This window comes from Mercenaria mercenaria, chromosome 18 (assembly GCF_021730395.1).
Source record: "Mercenaria mercenaria strain notata chromosome 18, MADL_Memer_1, whole genome shotgun sequence".
NCBI lineage: Eukaryota > Metazoa > Mollusca > Bivalvia > Venerida > Veneridae > Mercenaria > Mercenaria mercenaria.
In genome coordinates this window covers 7,361,479-7,374,899 of record NC_069378.1, presented here as the reverse complement: position 1 = coordinate 7,374,899, position 13,421 = coordinate 7,361,479, and the positions used below count along the sequence as shown (strand labels likewise).

The following is a 13,421-nucleotide window of genomic DNA, read 5'->3' as shown; positions in this document are numbered from 1 at the left end:
TAAAATGTATACTAGTATGAAACATCATAAGGAGGCTGCTTTTTTTGTAAAATTTAATTATTTCCAAAACTTGAACAAAGGCAGCTTCATTTACATAAAGTTATGAACTGCATGGAAAATCCATTATTATTTTGACCTACATCAAACTTGTTTTGCTTTATGCCTTTTGTACATGTCAGCACTTTCTATTCCCATTACTTTGCACGTTTGTTACGCGCAAGTTTATATGCTTGTTATATAATGTGCATTTTCACAGCTCAAGATTTTCCACCTGTTGCAAATGCTGGTCCTGACGTTGACATCCAGTTGCCTGTTGACACGGCGACCGCAAGCGGTTTTAAATCAAGCGATGATATAGGAATAGTGCGCTATGAATGGTCTATTGATGATGATTCAGTCAAACTTAATGGAGCAGATTCGATGGATGTCACGGCATCTGGACTCCAAGTTGGTCAATACACGTTAACTCTTACCGTGTATGACGAACTAGGCCAAACTGATAAAGACGACATGGTTATTAATGTAAAAGGTCTAGAATTTTATGACTGGTTCAATATCTTATTTTTTGCTCCTTTTGTAAAGATGTTTTGTGTATTTGTATCTGTTTAAGCATACCAGTTAATAAATTTTAAAATCAGCAAAATAAATTAGATCTAACAATTAATGTATAAAACACTATATCTATTTAACAAATAACAAATATATAAACGGAATATTTAAACTTACGTGCATCACAAGTAAATAATATTTAGTCAGATGTTAATAACATAACTGTATCTGTACTGAATACATGCAGCTTGAAAGTGAACATATTTCTTTTTATTTAAAATTCATTACATTTTATCTTTTTACAAAACTAGTTGAAATATGTTCACTTTCACGTGCACTCGGTTTATATTTACATTGAATATGAGTAATCGGAAGTAAAACATCATTATTCTTTACTCAGACAGTGGTATAGCTGGAGTGACATTCTTCTTACAGAGAGAGATTTTCCACCGAAGGCTGACGCTGGGCGTGACGTCACCGTAAAACTACCTAATGACGAGGTAACTTTAGATGGAAGGCGTTCAACTGATGACGTAGAAGTTGTTGGATATTCATGGGCATTAAAGTCTGGAGACGACAGTACACTAGTCATTGGCCGCACTGATACCCCGGAACTAAACGTGCGAGGACTGAAAGCTGGCTCCTACACATTTGAATTAACCGTTGTTGATGCTCTTGGCCAGACAGATGTAGACACCGTTGATATTACAGTAACAGGTTCTGATAATAATTTTACTAGATATATTTCGTTTATATACCACTTGTGTTTCCGTTTAAGATTTTCGATCTTGATACCTTTCCACATATTTGCATACACTAGCTACTGCTTTTATGTCACGAGTGTAATATTTCAACTTATTTCAATTTTCCTAGAAAATTGGAAACCGATGAATAAAGCCTTACTTAGAAGAAGCACAAATATACATTCTGCTTATAGATCATATTTATTTAAAATATTTTATTCAGTATTTAAAACCTATTGCTTAAAGCATAAATTCATTTTCAGTACACAAATGTATGTAGAATACATTCACTATCTTTAATTTTTACTGTCGAACACATGCCTGTAGTCATATAGCAGTCTTTAGTTACATTATGATTTAATAATTTATGCAGGAAATCCGAACTTAAATGTTTTATACAATCATAATGATAAAAAGGTACTGTATGGTTTTAATATTAAAGACGCAAGGCTTTAAAATCCATTGCACTTTTATTTACCTTAACAGTGTACTAACCAAATATTTTCATCAAACACCAAAACTATTTGGGTTTTTTTCCTTTTTCTTGATAAATCAAATATTGAAAAATGTGTGCATGTTTTCTAACGGAATAATACAAAATTCTGATGAAAATTTATCTTTTATTAAAACAGATATATGTTTTAGAATTTAGTATAAATATAATCTATCTAAAATTTAACCGCTGATTTGTTTATGTTACCTGATTTTATAACAATATATTTTACTCTTTTCTTTTTTTTACTAAATTTGCTAATTACATATCATATTTTTAGCCCACCATCATCAGATGGTGGACTATTCAAATCACTCTGCGTCCGTGGTCCGTCCTCCGTCCGTCCGTCCGTCCGTTAACAATTTCTCGTTATCGCATCTCCTCAGAAACTACTGGGGGGTTTTTGACCAAACTTTGTCAGAATGATGTTTTGGTACCCTAGTTGTGTCCCCCTGAAAATCAGACTGGTTCAACAATTTTTGAGTGAGTTATGACCCTTTGTTTATTTTTATAATTTACTTAGATTTATATAGGGGAAAACTTTAAAAATCTTCTTTTCCAAACCACAGAGCCTAGGGCTTTGATATTTGGTATGTAGCATCATCTAGTGGTCCTTTACCAAGATGAGTCAAATTATTTCCCTGGGGTCAAATATGGCCCCGCCCCGGGGGTCACATGGTTTATATAGACTTATATAGGGAAAAACTTTGAAAAACCTCTTGTCCAAAACCACAGGGCTTAGTGCTTTGACATTTTGTATGTGATATCATCTAGTGGTCTTCTACTAAGATTGTTCAAATTATTCCACTAGGGTCAAATATGGCTCCGCCCTGGGGGTCACATGGTTTACATAGACTTATATAGGGAAAAACTTTGAAAATCTTCTTGTCCAAATTACAAAGCCTAGGGCTTGATATTTGTAATGTAGCATCATCTAGTGGTTCTCTACCAAGTTTGTTCAAATATCCCCCTAGGGTCAAATATGGCCCCGCCCCGGGAGTCACATGGTTCATATAGACTTATATAGGGAAAAGCTTTTAAAATATTCTTGCCAATAACCTACAACATTCAAATTTGGACCACATGTATAGTTTTGAGTGGCAAGATGAACCTTGACATGAGTTGACCTTGATTTTGACCTAGTGACCTACTTTCACATTACTGTAGCTCAGCCTTCAAATTTGGACCACATGCATAGTTTTGTGCACCGAAAAAAACTTTGACCTTGACATTGGCCTAGTGACCTACTTTCACATTTTTGAAGGTACAGGCTTCAACTTTTGACCACATACATAGTTTTGTGTTCAGAAATGAAGTTTGATCTTGATTTTGACCTAGTGACCTACTTTCACATTTCTCAAGCTACAGCCTTCAAATTGGACCACATGCATAGTTTTGTGCACCGAAAAAAACTTTGACCTTGACATTGACCTAGTGACCATTTTTCACATTCTTGAAGGTACAGGCTTCAAATTTGGACCACGTGTATAGTATTGTGTTCCGAAATGAAATTTGGCCTTGATTTTGACCTAGTGACCTACTTTCATATTTCTCAAGCTACAGCCTTCAAATTGGACCACATGCATAGTTTTGTGTACCGAAATGAACTTTGATCTTGAGATTGACCTAGTGACCTACTTTCATATTTCTGAAGCTACAGGCTTCAAATTTGGACCACTTGCATATTTTTGTGTTCTGAATTGAAATTTGACATTGATTTTTACCTAGTACCCACTTTCACATTTCTCAAGGTACAGCCTCCAAATATAAAGCACATGCATAGTTTTGTAAACGGGAATGAACTTTGACCTTGGAATTAATCTAGTGACCTACTTTCACATTTCTCAAGCTACAGCTTTCAAATTTGGACCGCATGCATGGACCACATGCACAGTGTTGTGTACCGAAATGAAATTTGACCTTGATTTTGATCTTGAGCTAGCCTTGAAATTTGGAATATTCAAAAATGGCTCAATGGTGGGCGCCAAGATCACTCTGTGATCTCTTGTGCTTACATTGATTTAACATTTATATTACGTGTTATGTATTTGAAAGAAAGTCCGAGATATAGTTTAGGAATTATTCAGTCATTTGGTTTTCAAATCCTTTGGTTCCTCAGTACGTATAATTCCTTTTACGCTTCACTGTGTTGCTTTGATTTTCCTTTGTTTTTGAATAGCTTTCAAGCTCAGCGCACCTTTACGAAAAAACTGTGTTTTTGCCATTTAACAAAAACTTGTTTATCCCACCACGATTTATTTTCTTTCAGTCATTTGTATGGGCGGCGGTTACCGCCAAAATTAGTAAATATACAATCCATTCATAAACAAGTCAGTCAGTGCAGTGCATTTCAACGCCGCCTATTCTAAAACTCCATCCCGTCCAATAAATTTGCATTCAACGCATTGTAATTTGAAACCATTAAATACAAAACTTCATTCCATCTATCTAAACATGGAACGATGCATTGAAAAACTTGTTGCGATGAACCGTAATATGAAATCATCCAACAAAATATGATATCATGCAGCTCAATGTGAAGCCGTTTATCACAACATGAATACGTGCAGTGTAAAATGAAATGATTTATTACAACTTGACGCCGTCTAATGCATACTGAAACCGCTTTGTATAATTAAGAGCGGTGTATAAAAACTTGATGCCATGCAGTCCAGTGTGAAGACGTTTATTGGACGGGATGGAGTTTTAGACTAAACGGCGTTGAAATGCACTGCACTGACTGACTTGTTTATGAATGGATTGTATATTTACTAATTTTGGCGGTTACCGCCGCCCATAATTTTGTTCTCTTTTATTTAATCCAGTAATAAATCATTACAGTCCTTTATCTGGGTAAAACAAGATTCTGTTATGGCAAAAATAAAGTATGCAATACTTACGTACATTTGCTTGTTAACCTACAGCTGCTGACATTCCGCCTGTAGCACGTGCTGGTGATGACGTCACAATAAAACTTCCTGTAAATTACGTCACACTTGACGGACGCAGAAGCTCCGATGACGTTGGCATAGTACGATATAGGTGGCGATTGAGATCTGGGGATAGATCTGCCCTGGAAATGGATGGGGACAGGTCTCCGGTTTTGAGATTAAGTGAATTGAAACCTGGCAATTATAGATTCAGTCTCACTGTTATCGATGGTCAGAAACTGAAGGATACTGATTATGTTGAAGTTACCGTATTGCCAGGTAGAAATATAGATCTAGTGGAAGAATACTTGAAAGATTTGTTTTATACTTGTATATATGTCCTTATATTTTGCTTTTAGTAAAACTAACCAAGAAATATGATTTTATAAATGTTGCGTTGTTTAATTTAGTAGACTATATATTATAATAACCCTGTCCACATGTTCTTGAACAATTTTGGCATATAAATCATCTTTAAAAGTTAGATGAGAAATTGTAAAAGCTATAGAAACAAATCTTTTTTGTGATATAGCGTTTATGTATACGTGAGAAGTTATATTGCTGTGTAAGACCCACAGTTATCGTGTAATTTCGTTATATACACTTGATTGTTTTGTGAATTCTTTCATCATTCATAGTATCTCAAAAGTATCGAAATTACACGATAGTTGTAGATTTCTGTTGGTCCTATCATTCTTTCACTAGTAATTGTTTACGTTTGTGGTGTTTTATGCTAGTCTACAAAGACGCGAGCTAGGTCGAAAGCCATCAATTCTACTTCAGAAGCATCTTTTGTACATATATATATGTTGTCAACGACTGTTCAAGCTAATTATCCATTCCGTCAGTACTTTCTATTACACGTCTGTCTCGTCTAGGGCTTTAAATCACAATTCGAAGCCATAGGTTCACATAACTTTTTTTTTGTTTTTGCTCAAAGAAAATAAGAAAATTTATGAATGTTATTTCAAACAGCTTACTGGTCGAACAATATTCAATTTTGATTCAATGTTTTGAGACACCAATCGCTGAAATCTCATGGCCATTTAGCAATATGCTAATATTTTGCCATGTCCAATGTATGCGACGTTCCGACTTGTTCCTTTCTTATGGTGTATGTACACTGTGCTTAGATGTTGTCGCAACCTTTTATGTAGATAACATTTGGTCCTGTGATTAATACTTTTTAATGTATTTCTACAATTAATACATTGGTTGACTATTTCCTTTTACATGTTTCTAACATATGTAAATTGCATACGTGGTATTTTTCCGTCATGCTAACTTTATCCAAACCTGTTTTCGTGTAATACAATAAGGCATTGATTTTTTGTAAACTATACTTTGCTTAAGATATTAATTTCAGTTTTCTTCATACACAATTTTTGTAGACGATCCACCAGTCGCCGATGCTGGGGAGGATATTACTGTACAGCTGCCCCAGGATCAGGTTACACTGTATGGGGACCAGAGTACTGATGACATCAATATAGTACAGTATGACTGGAAACAGGTGTCAGGGGATAGATCGGTTGTAATGGACGGAAGCGACAGACCAAATATGGATGTATATGGTCTTAAAGAAGGAACGTATACGTTTGAACTGGCGGTTACAGATGAATCTGGAAATCAAGATACAGATGAAATGACGTTAGTGGTTTTACCAGGTGAGTTCCAGTTGAACGCAAGAAGTGTACGTTGCATAAAAAATGTACAAAAACATTGTTTCGATTACTTTCTGTTAAGAAAATTCAAACAAATATATATATGGACAGACAGGGGTTCGGGCAAACACCTCTTCCCGGACAAAATCTCCCCTGCTCAATTTTATCAAGGCAGACAAAATATTCATTTAGATTTTAAATGTTTCATCTAAAGAATTGTAATTCGTAAAAAAAGTTTAATGTTGGGGTTTTCTTTTAACAAAGTCGAAGGGTTCTTTTGTTCGCTTCTGTAACATTTTGTCTGGAATGACGGGGACTTGTCCTTCATTTGGACAGATGTTTCTATTTCTCTCGTATTATTATACGCCCGTTTGAAAAACGGGACGTATTATGGGAACGCCCCTGGCGGGCGGATGGGCGGATGGGCGGGCGGGCGGCGTCCACAGACCTTGTCCGGAGCATATCTTCTACATGCATGAAGGGATTTTGATGAAACTTGGCACAGTTGTTCACCATCATGAGACGGAGTGTCATGCGCGAGAACCAGGTCCCTAGGTCTAAGGTCAAGGTCACACTTAGAGGTCAAAGGTCAAATTCAAGTATGACTTTGTCCGGAGCATATCTTCTTCATGCATATAGGGATTTTGATGAAAGTTGGCACAATTGTTTATCATCATGAGACGGAGTGTCATGCGCAAGAACCAGGTCCCTAGGTCTAAGGTCAAGGTCACACTTAGAGGTCAAAGGATACAAGAATGAAAACTTTGTCCGGAGCATATCTTCTTCATGCATAGAGGGATTTTGATGAAAGTTGGCACAATTGTTCATCATCATGAGACGGAGTGTCATGCGCAAGAACCAGGTCCCTAGGTCTAAGGTCAAGGTCACACTTAGAGGTCAAAGGATGCAAGAATGAAAACTTTGTCCGGAGCATTTCTTCTTCATGCATGGAGGGATTTTGATATAACTTGGCACAAATGTTCACCACCACAAGACGGAGTGTCATGCGCAAGAACCAGGTCCCTAGGTCTAAGGTCAAGGTCACACTTAGAGGCCAAAGGTCAGATACAAGAATGACTGTCTGAAGCATTTCTTCTTCATGCATAGAGCGATTTTGATGTAACTTGGCACAATTATACACTATCATGAGACGAAGTGTCATGCGCAATTCCCTTCTTTAGAATTACTTCCCTTTGTTGTTACTATAAATAGCTTATATTGTAACTTTTTCATTACTAGTCGTAGGGAAAAATCGAGACCACTTTTCTGTAGTACAACATGCATGCTACATCCAATTATGAGGTGTATTTTGACCAATCTCTACCTGGTAAAGATTTTTATGTGGACTTACAATTTTTTTTTTTTTTTTTTTTTTTTTTTTTTTTTTTTTTTCTTTTTTTTTTTTAGATTACCTTCCCTTAGTTGTTACTATAAATAACTTATATAGTAACTTTTTTTATAATTGACCATAGGGAAAAAACAAGACCACTTTTCTGTGGTACAACATAGATGTTACTTTCAAATTTTAGGTGTATTTTAAGGTATCTCTACCTGGTAAGAGTTTTTTTGTGGACTTAGAAAAACAAAAGACTTACAATGATTACTAAACAACCACAAAATTAAAATTCCATTTGGAAATACAGGTGCTAGAGTAAAGAAATTTGCTGTGACGGGCGTATATTGTGACATTCTGGCACTCTTGTTTTAAATGTTCTGCTGTTTGTCGTTACTGCTTGCATAAAGACAACGTTTACTCACGCCATACCTATGCTAAACAACAGAAATAAGAAACGGACATCGGCAGATCAGCAGACTGTCCGTTTACGTAAACAGCCGACTTGGTGCCTTTCGACTGTGCCTTTCGTTTAGATATAGCGCCGTCGTTGACAACATTTTCATTGCAGTTATTTATGTTGAGAACAATTCCAATTTTTTAATTTCGTCTACCTCAATTATAGTCTCAAAGCGCCTTCTTTAAAGAAAATCTGTATATGCACGGTTACTGTTTTAATAAATATAAGGAAAATTCTTATGATAATACATTTGAACTTGACTGTAGTATTAAAGCGTATTGCACTGAGTGACGCCCGAATATGTCTGGAACTTCCTATATATGCAAAATTGTTTAATTTATTCAATGTTTCTGACGTATGATAATAAAAATTATCGATGAGGTTTAAACTAATTCATAGCAGTTGTCTTTATAAGCAATGAATCAGTGAAACTTTTATTGCGCATTTGCTCCGCCACATCTCGTTCAACGAGAAGTTCTCAATAAAATACCGCCTTGTGTATGCTTTTAAACAGAGATGCAAGGAGAGTTGCGTCCGTTTTCCCCAAAATAATGTCCAATTACTTTATTTAATTAATGATCACATACATGTTTTCAGATTTTAAAATTTGATGCAGTTTACTGTACATGTATATTATTACTGAAAATACCTCCATACTTTGCGACTGTGTTGAGGAGCGTGGAGGGTTTAATCATCAAGTTTAAATAACGCATTTCTCACGTCTGAGCTGTGCTTCTTTCAGAACCTACAACAACAGAAGAACCATGTGGTCTGGACAAAACCGATGTTGTTTTTGTAGTGGATGCTTCCACAAGTGTCACCGAGGATAACTTTAAGAAACAGCTTGAATTTATGAAATCGATCATAGAGTTTGCTGATGTGGACTCAGGTAGGGTTATATCATGAAATAACACATGCCATGCATTGTGACATAAGAGTGAATACTGACACATCTAAGATTTTCTTTTATATAAACCGTGTTTTATATGCCAACAAATCACGCAAAACAATTCTATTTCCCAAAGATACAACAATTCTATAAACTAGTCATCAAGTAGGTGTGTTAGCCATACACTCACACAAATTAAAATATTATAAGAAGTAATTCTAGCCGTTATTAAATAGATATATTTTCATTTCGGTGGTGATTGTATGGTTGGTATATAGTTTGTTAACCCTTAGCCTGCTGCAGGCGAATTTAACAGCCTTTGCAAACAAATCGGCGTCTGATCAGGTTCCAAGCTGTTTGCTACTCTGACAATATTTCTTCCAATTTTGGAGCAAATTGAATGAACTTTACAATTTTAGCAGACGACATTTCCAGCAGACGACAATTTATCTAGCATGCTAAAGGTTAAATTTCTTATTCATTTAGTATCTACAAACCGTCTTTCTCTTTTAGGTAGTGTACGATTTGGCGCATTGATTTATAGTACCGAAGTAGAAAAACAGTTCGACCTGAATGAATTTAGAACCAAAAAGGAAGTTCTGGCAGCCGTTGATAATATACCTTACATTTACGGCAGCACAAATACTGCTGATGGCTTGATGACAATGAGAAATGACCTGTTCAGTTTTAGGTATAGTTTTGACATTCACCAACAAATGTGTATTTTGTTTTTCAAATAACAAAGTCAACAACATTATAAATCTCACATTAATAGTTAGGCTTCATTGTGCTAAATGTTCTTATTGCTCTGTCATTGTAAATTGTCAGTTATTCTAATGGAATTTTGCAAAAGTGACCATTCTGCAGCTACTGACAGTTCATAAAATTTCAGCACTAGAACTTTGCCATGAGCAATAACTGAACTAAATGGCCAACTGAATATTATCTAACCATGCTTCAGTCTAAATTTCAGACTTCAAGCAGTGATGATTATGATCATCATCATAGACCCCAGATTACCATTGTTCTAAATCTAAAATCTAGCTGTAACTTTTTAATAATACATCTATATACCTGAAATTATACTGACATTTTAGTCACTTCAGCAGATATATCAAAATTAATTTCATTCCCTGAAAAACTCAAAAACTTTCAACATATGGTAATAAGTTGAATCTTTAACATTTTCAAGTCTTAGTCTAAGTTTTAGACATGCGATTTTTAGAATTTCTTCTCCTAGAGAGTATGGAGACCTTTTGAGAATACATATTTCATTTCCCGGTCGTACTCGCATACATCAAACCCTATGCACGAGCTTTTCGACTGGTCTGTAACCTTATTTATTCAACCTTGTACCCAGTTTCACAAAAACCAGGAGCTGAGAACTATACATATTCATTTTTAAGAAGCTCCAAAAAACATCTTTATATAGGCTTGGTACGGTATGTAAGGGTGGTAATGTCATGAAAACATCTTTATATAGGCTTGGTACGGTATGTAAGGGTAGTAATGTCATGAAAACATCTTTATATAGGCTTGGTACGGTATGTAAGGGTAGTAATGTCATCTTTATATAGGCTTGGTACGGTATGTAAGGGTAGTAATGTCATCTTTATATAGGCTTGGTACGGTATGTAAGGGTAGTAATGTCATGAAAACATCTTTATATAGGCTTGGTACGGTATGTAAGGGTAGTAATGTCATCTTTATATAGGCTTGGTACGGTATGTAAGGGTAGTAATGTCATCTTAATATAGGCTTGGTACGGTATGTAAGGGTAGTAATGTCATCTTTATATAGGCTTGGTACGGTATGTAAGGGTAGTAATGTCATCTTTATATAGGCTTGGTACGGTATGTAAGGGTAGTAATGTCATCTTTATATAGTTTTGGTACGGTATGTAAGGGTAGTAATGTCATGAAAACATCTTTCACATATTGTTATTATTTTAGTCAGAAATCGGCGAGTTTTAAATTAAGTATGTCGATAAAGGTCAAAACATTGTTTCAAAAGCAGTTGAAAGAATTTTTAGACAAATCGTTATTTTCATCTGAATGTCCCTTTTAAACTTTTGGCTGACTCAGATTCCGTGCTACAAAACGGAGAAAGGTGTCACAAAGGTTTCTTTAAACATTGCTCAACGTGCTGTTTAAAGAATATATACACGCTAGAAGATATTTAGGCCGTTCCAAAAAAAATATGTTTTCGTGACATAATAAATAGTTTCATATTCACGAATGTGATTGTTTTTCTAATGTTCTTGCAGAAACTAGAAACTAGTTTATTGTAAATCAGTTACTTGTATTTTGTGTAAATGAAATTCAACCATAATTTACAAATAAATGTTATTTGTGTTGTCATGGCAGTAAAAAGTCCCAAAGCACCCATGCACCATGAGAATATAGAGGTGTGTACATGAAAAGCTCGTAATAATACGAAACATACAAATTTGAGCCGCGCCAGGAGAAAGCTAGCATAGTGCGTTTGCTGGTCTGGATCCATGCTGTTCGCTTTCAAAGCCTGTTGTAATTAGAAGGCTGGTCTGGATCCATGCTGGTCGCAAACGCACTATGTTAGTTTTCTCACGGTGCGGCTCAGTAAAGTTATTTTTCGGTAAATTCACTTCAAACTTTTTCATAATATTCACATGTTGGTGATACGCATAATTTGTCTCATAAATCACATGGAAATTACACGCCAAGCCCGACGACATAATACTGATTCCATGATTTTCTTAACGTCACGTATCTAAATGCCTTCGATGATTTACTTCGAAGCATTGTAAGTCTAGAAATGTTCACATTTTCAGATTTCAAAGGTAAAAGGATGTTCTTCATGAATACCGTGTTATTTCAATTTGGATTTTTTTTGTCACTTATACAGGTTTTGACTTGGAACGGCCCATTTCTAAACTCTTATTATAAATAATTGATGAATGGTATGATGCACGTAACTCTGATCTTGATATTGATCAGTATATAGAAATGGCGCACAAAACATTTATTTTGCAAGCGACGTGAAAGAACTGGCGCACATACCTTTACTTTGTAGACGAGATGGCTGAAATGACGCACTTGACTTTTATCTTATAGAACAGATGACAGAAATGATGCACATAGCTTTAATCTTGTAGATATGGTGACAGAAATGATGTACGTATCTTATTTTGCAGACGAGTTAACAGAAATGACGCACATAACATTTGCTAAACAAGTTGACAGAAATGACGCGCATTATTATTAACTTTTGTTTTGTAGACGAGGTGACAGAGATGACGCACCAAATGTTGCCATAGTGATCACAGACGGTGTATCAAACATCAACAGCAGACGAACTATACCGGAAGCTGAGGAATCAAGGGATGTCGGGATACATATATATGCTGTCGGTATCGGTTTAACAGACACTAGAGAATTAGAGGGCATTGCGTCAGTACCAGCAAGAGAAAATGCATTTGCTGTGGCCGATTTTGATGAGTTATCAGGACTAGGGACCAAAATATTCACTGCTTCGTGTGCTGGTTGGTTGTTTCTTATACGTACACGACCCGAAATTCAATCGCCATTCATTTTAAACTTGAAATGCAATATTTATAATAAAGAGTTCTTGTAAACGTACAAACTTGCTACAATACCTTACACAGAGAGTCCCCTCTTATTAATTAAGTTACACGCCTAAAACGTAACAGTTTCTTTCAGAAATCAATACGTAAGAATCATTAATAATGACTTATGTCAGGAACTTGCCATAAACAAGCATACCCATTTATTATTCCAGTAGTTTCCCATAAACAAACGTGGTAATTTCCTTATTTCAGTTACAACAACAACAACCACTACTACCACGACTACAACAACAACTACTACTACTACGACAGGTAAACTATTTTAATCTACCACCTGAAGTTAAATTAATATTAAATCTTACAAATTATTCTTGTTACTATCTGTTGCAAATAGTCATTGACTATTCTTAGTCCATGGCACACATTTCCATAAAGCATTTGTCTATATTCTAACTTTTTCATATGATTCATTGTTTAGCATATTTTGCTTGTTCTGCTGATACAGTGGGCACAGGTAGGTATAAGTTTTTGTTACTATTATTTTACCAAATTTATTTGTCATAATTCAAAGATGAAAACATGTATTTCGTCATATGTTTATTATATATTATTTAACATTTCTTTTAATTTTTCCATAAGTAATTAAGTACCCTTTCATGTCTATGATAAATTAGCATTCATATAGTTTTGTGTTAGTTCTTATTACATACTTTTTTCTTTTGTAGCTCCGCCAACGACTTCCCCGAGTGAGTATGGTGCGCATGCGCACCCAGACTTCAGTGAATGTACTCGTGT

At 35.4% G+C, this 13,421-nt stretch overlaps 1 protein-coding gene across 1 annotated transcript in view; it reads left to right on the top strand.

Annotated features, from left to right (window-relative positions):
• LOC123538769 (uncharacterized) overlaps window positions 1-13,421 on the top strand; it is a 198,685-nt gene that overhangs the window by 146,003 nt on the left and 39,261 nt on the right. Inside the window, exons 46-54 of the mRNA XM_053530668.1 lie at window positions 257-529; window positions 985-1,266; window positions 4,710-4,994; window positions 6,107-6,382; window positions 8,915-9,061; window positions 9,575-9,752; window positions 12,319-12,581; window positions 12,879-12,938; window positions 13,352-13,372. Coding sequence (XP_053386643.1) covers window positions 257-529; window positions 985-1,266; window positions 4,710-4,994; window positions 6,107-6,382; window positions 8,915-9,061; window positions 9,575-9,752; window positions 12,319-12,581; window positions 12,879-12,938; window positions 13,352-13,372 — 1,785 coding nt within the window. The remainder of the gene's footprint in view (window positions 1-256; window positions 530-984; window positions 1,267-4,709; window positions 4,995-6,106; window positions 6,383-8,914; window positions 9,062-9,574; window positions 9,753-12,318; window positions 12,582-12,878; window positions 12,939-13,351; window positions 13,373-13,421) is intronic.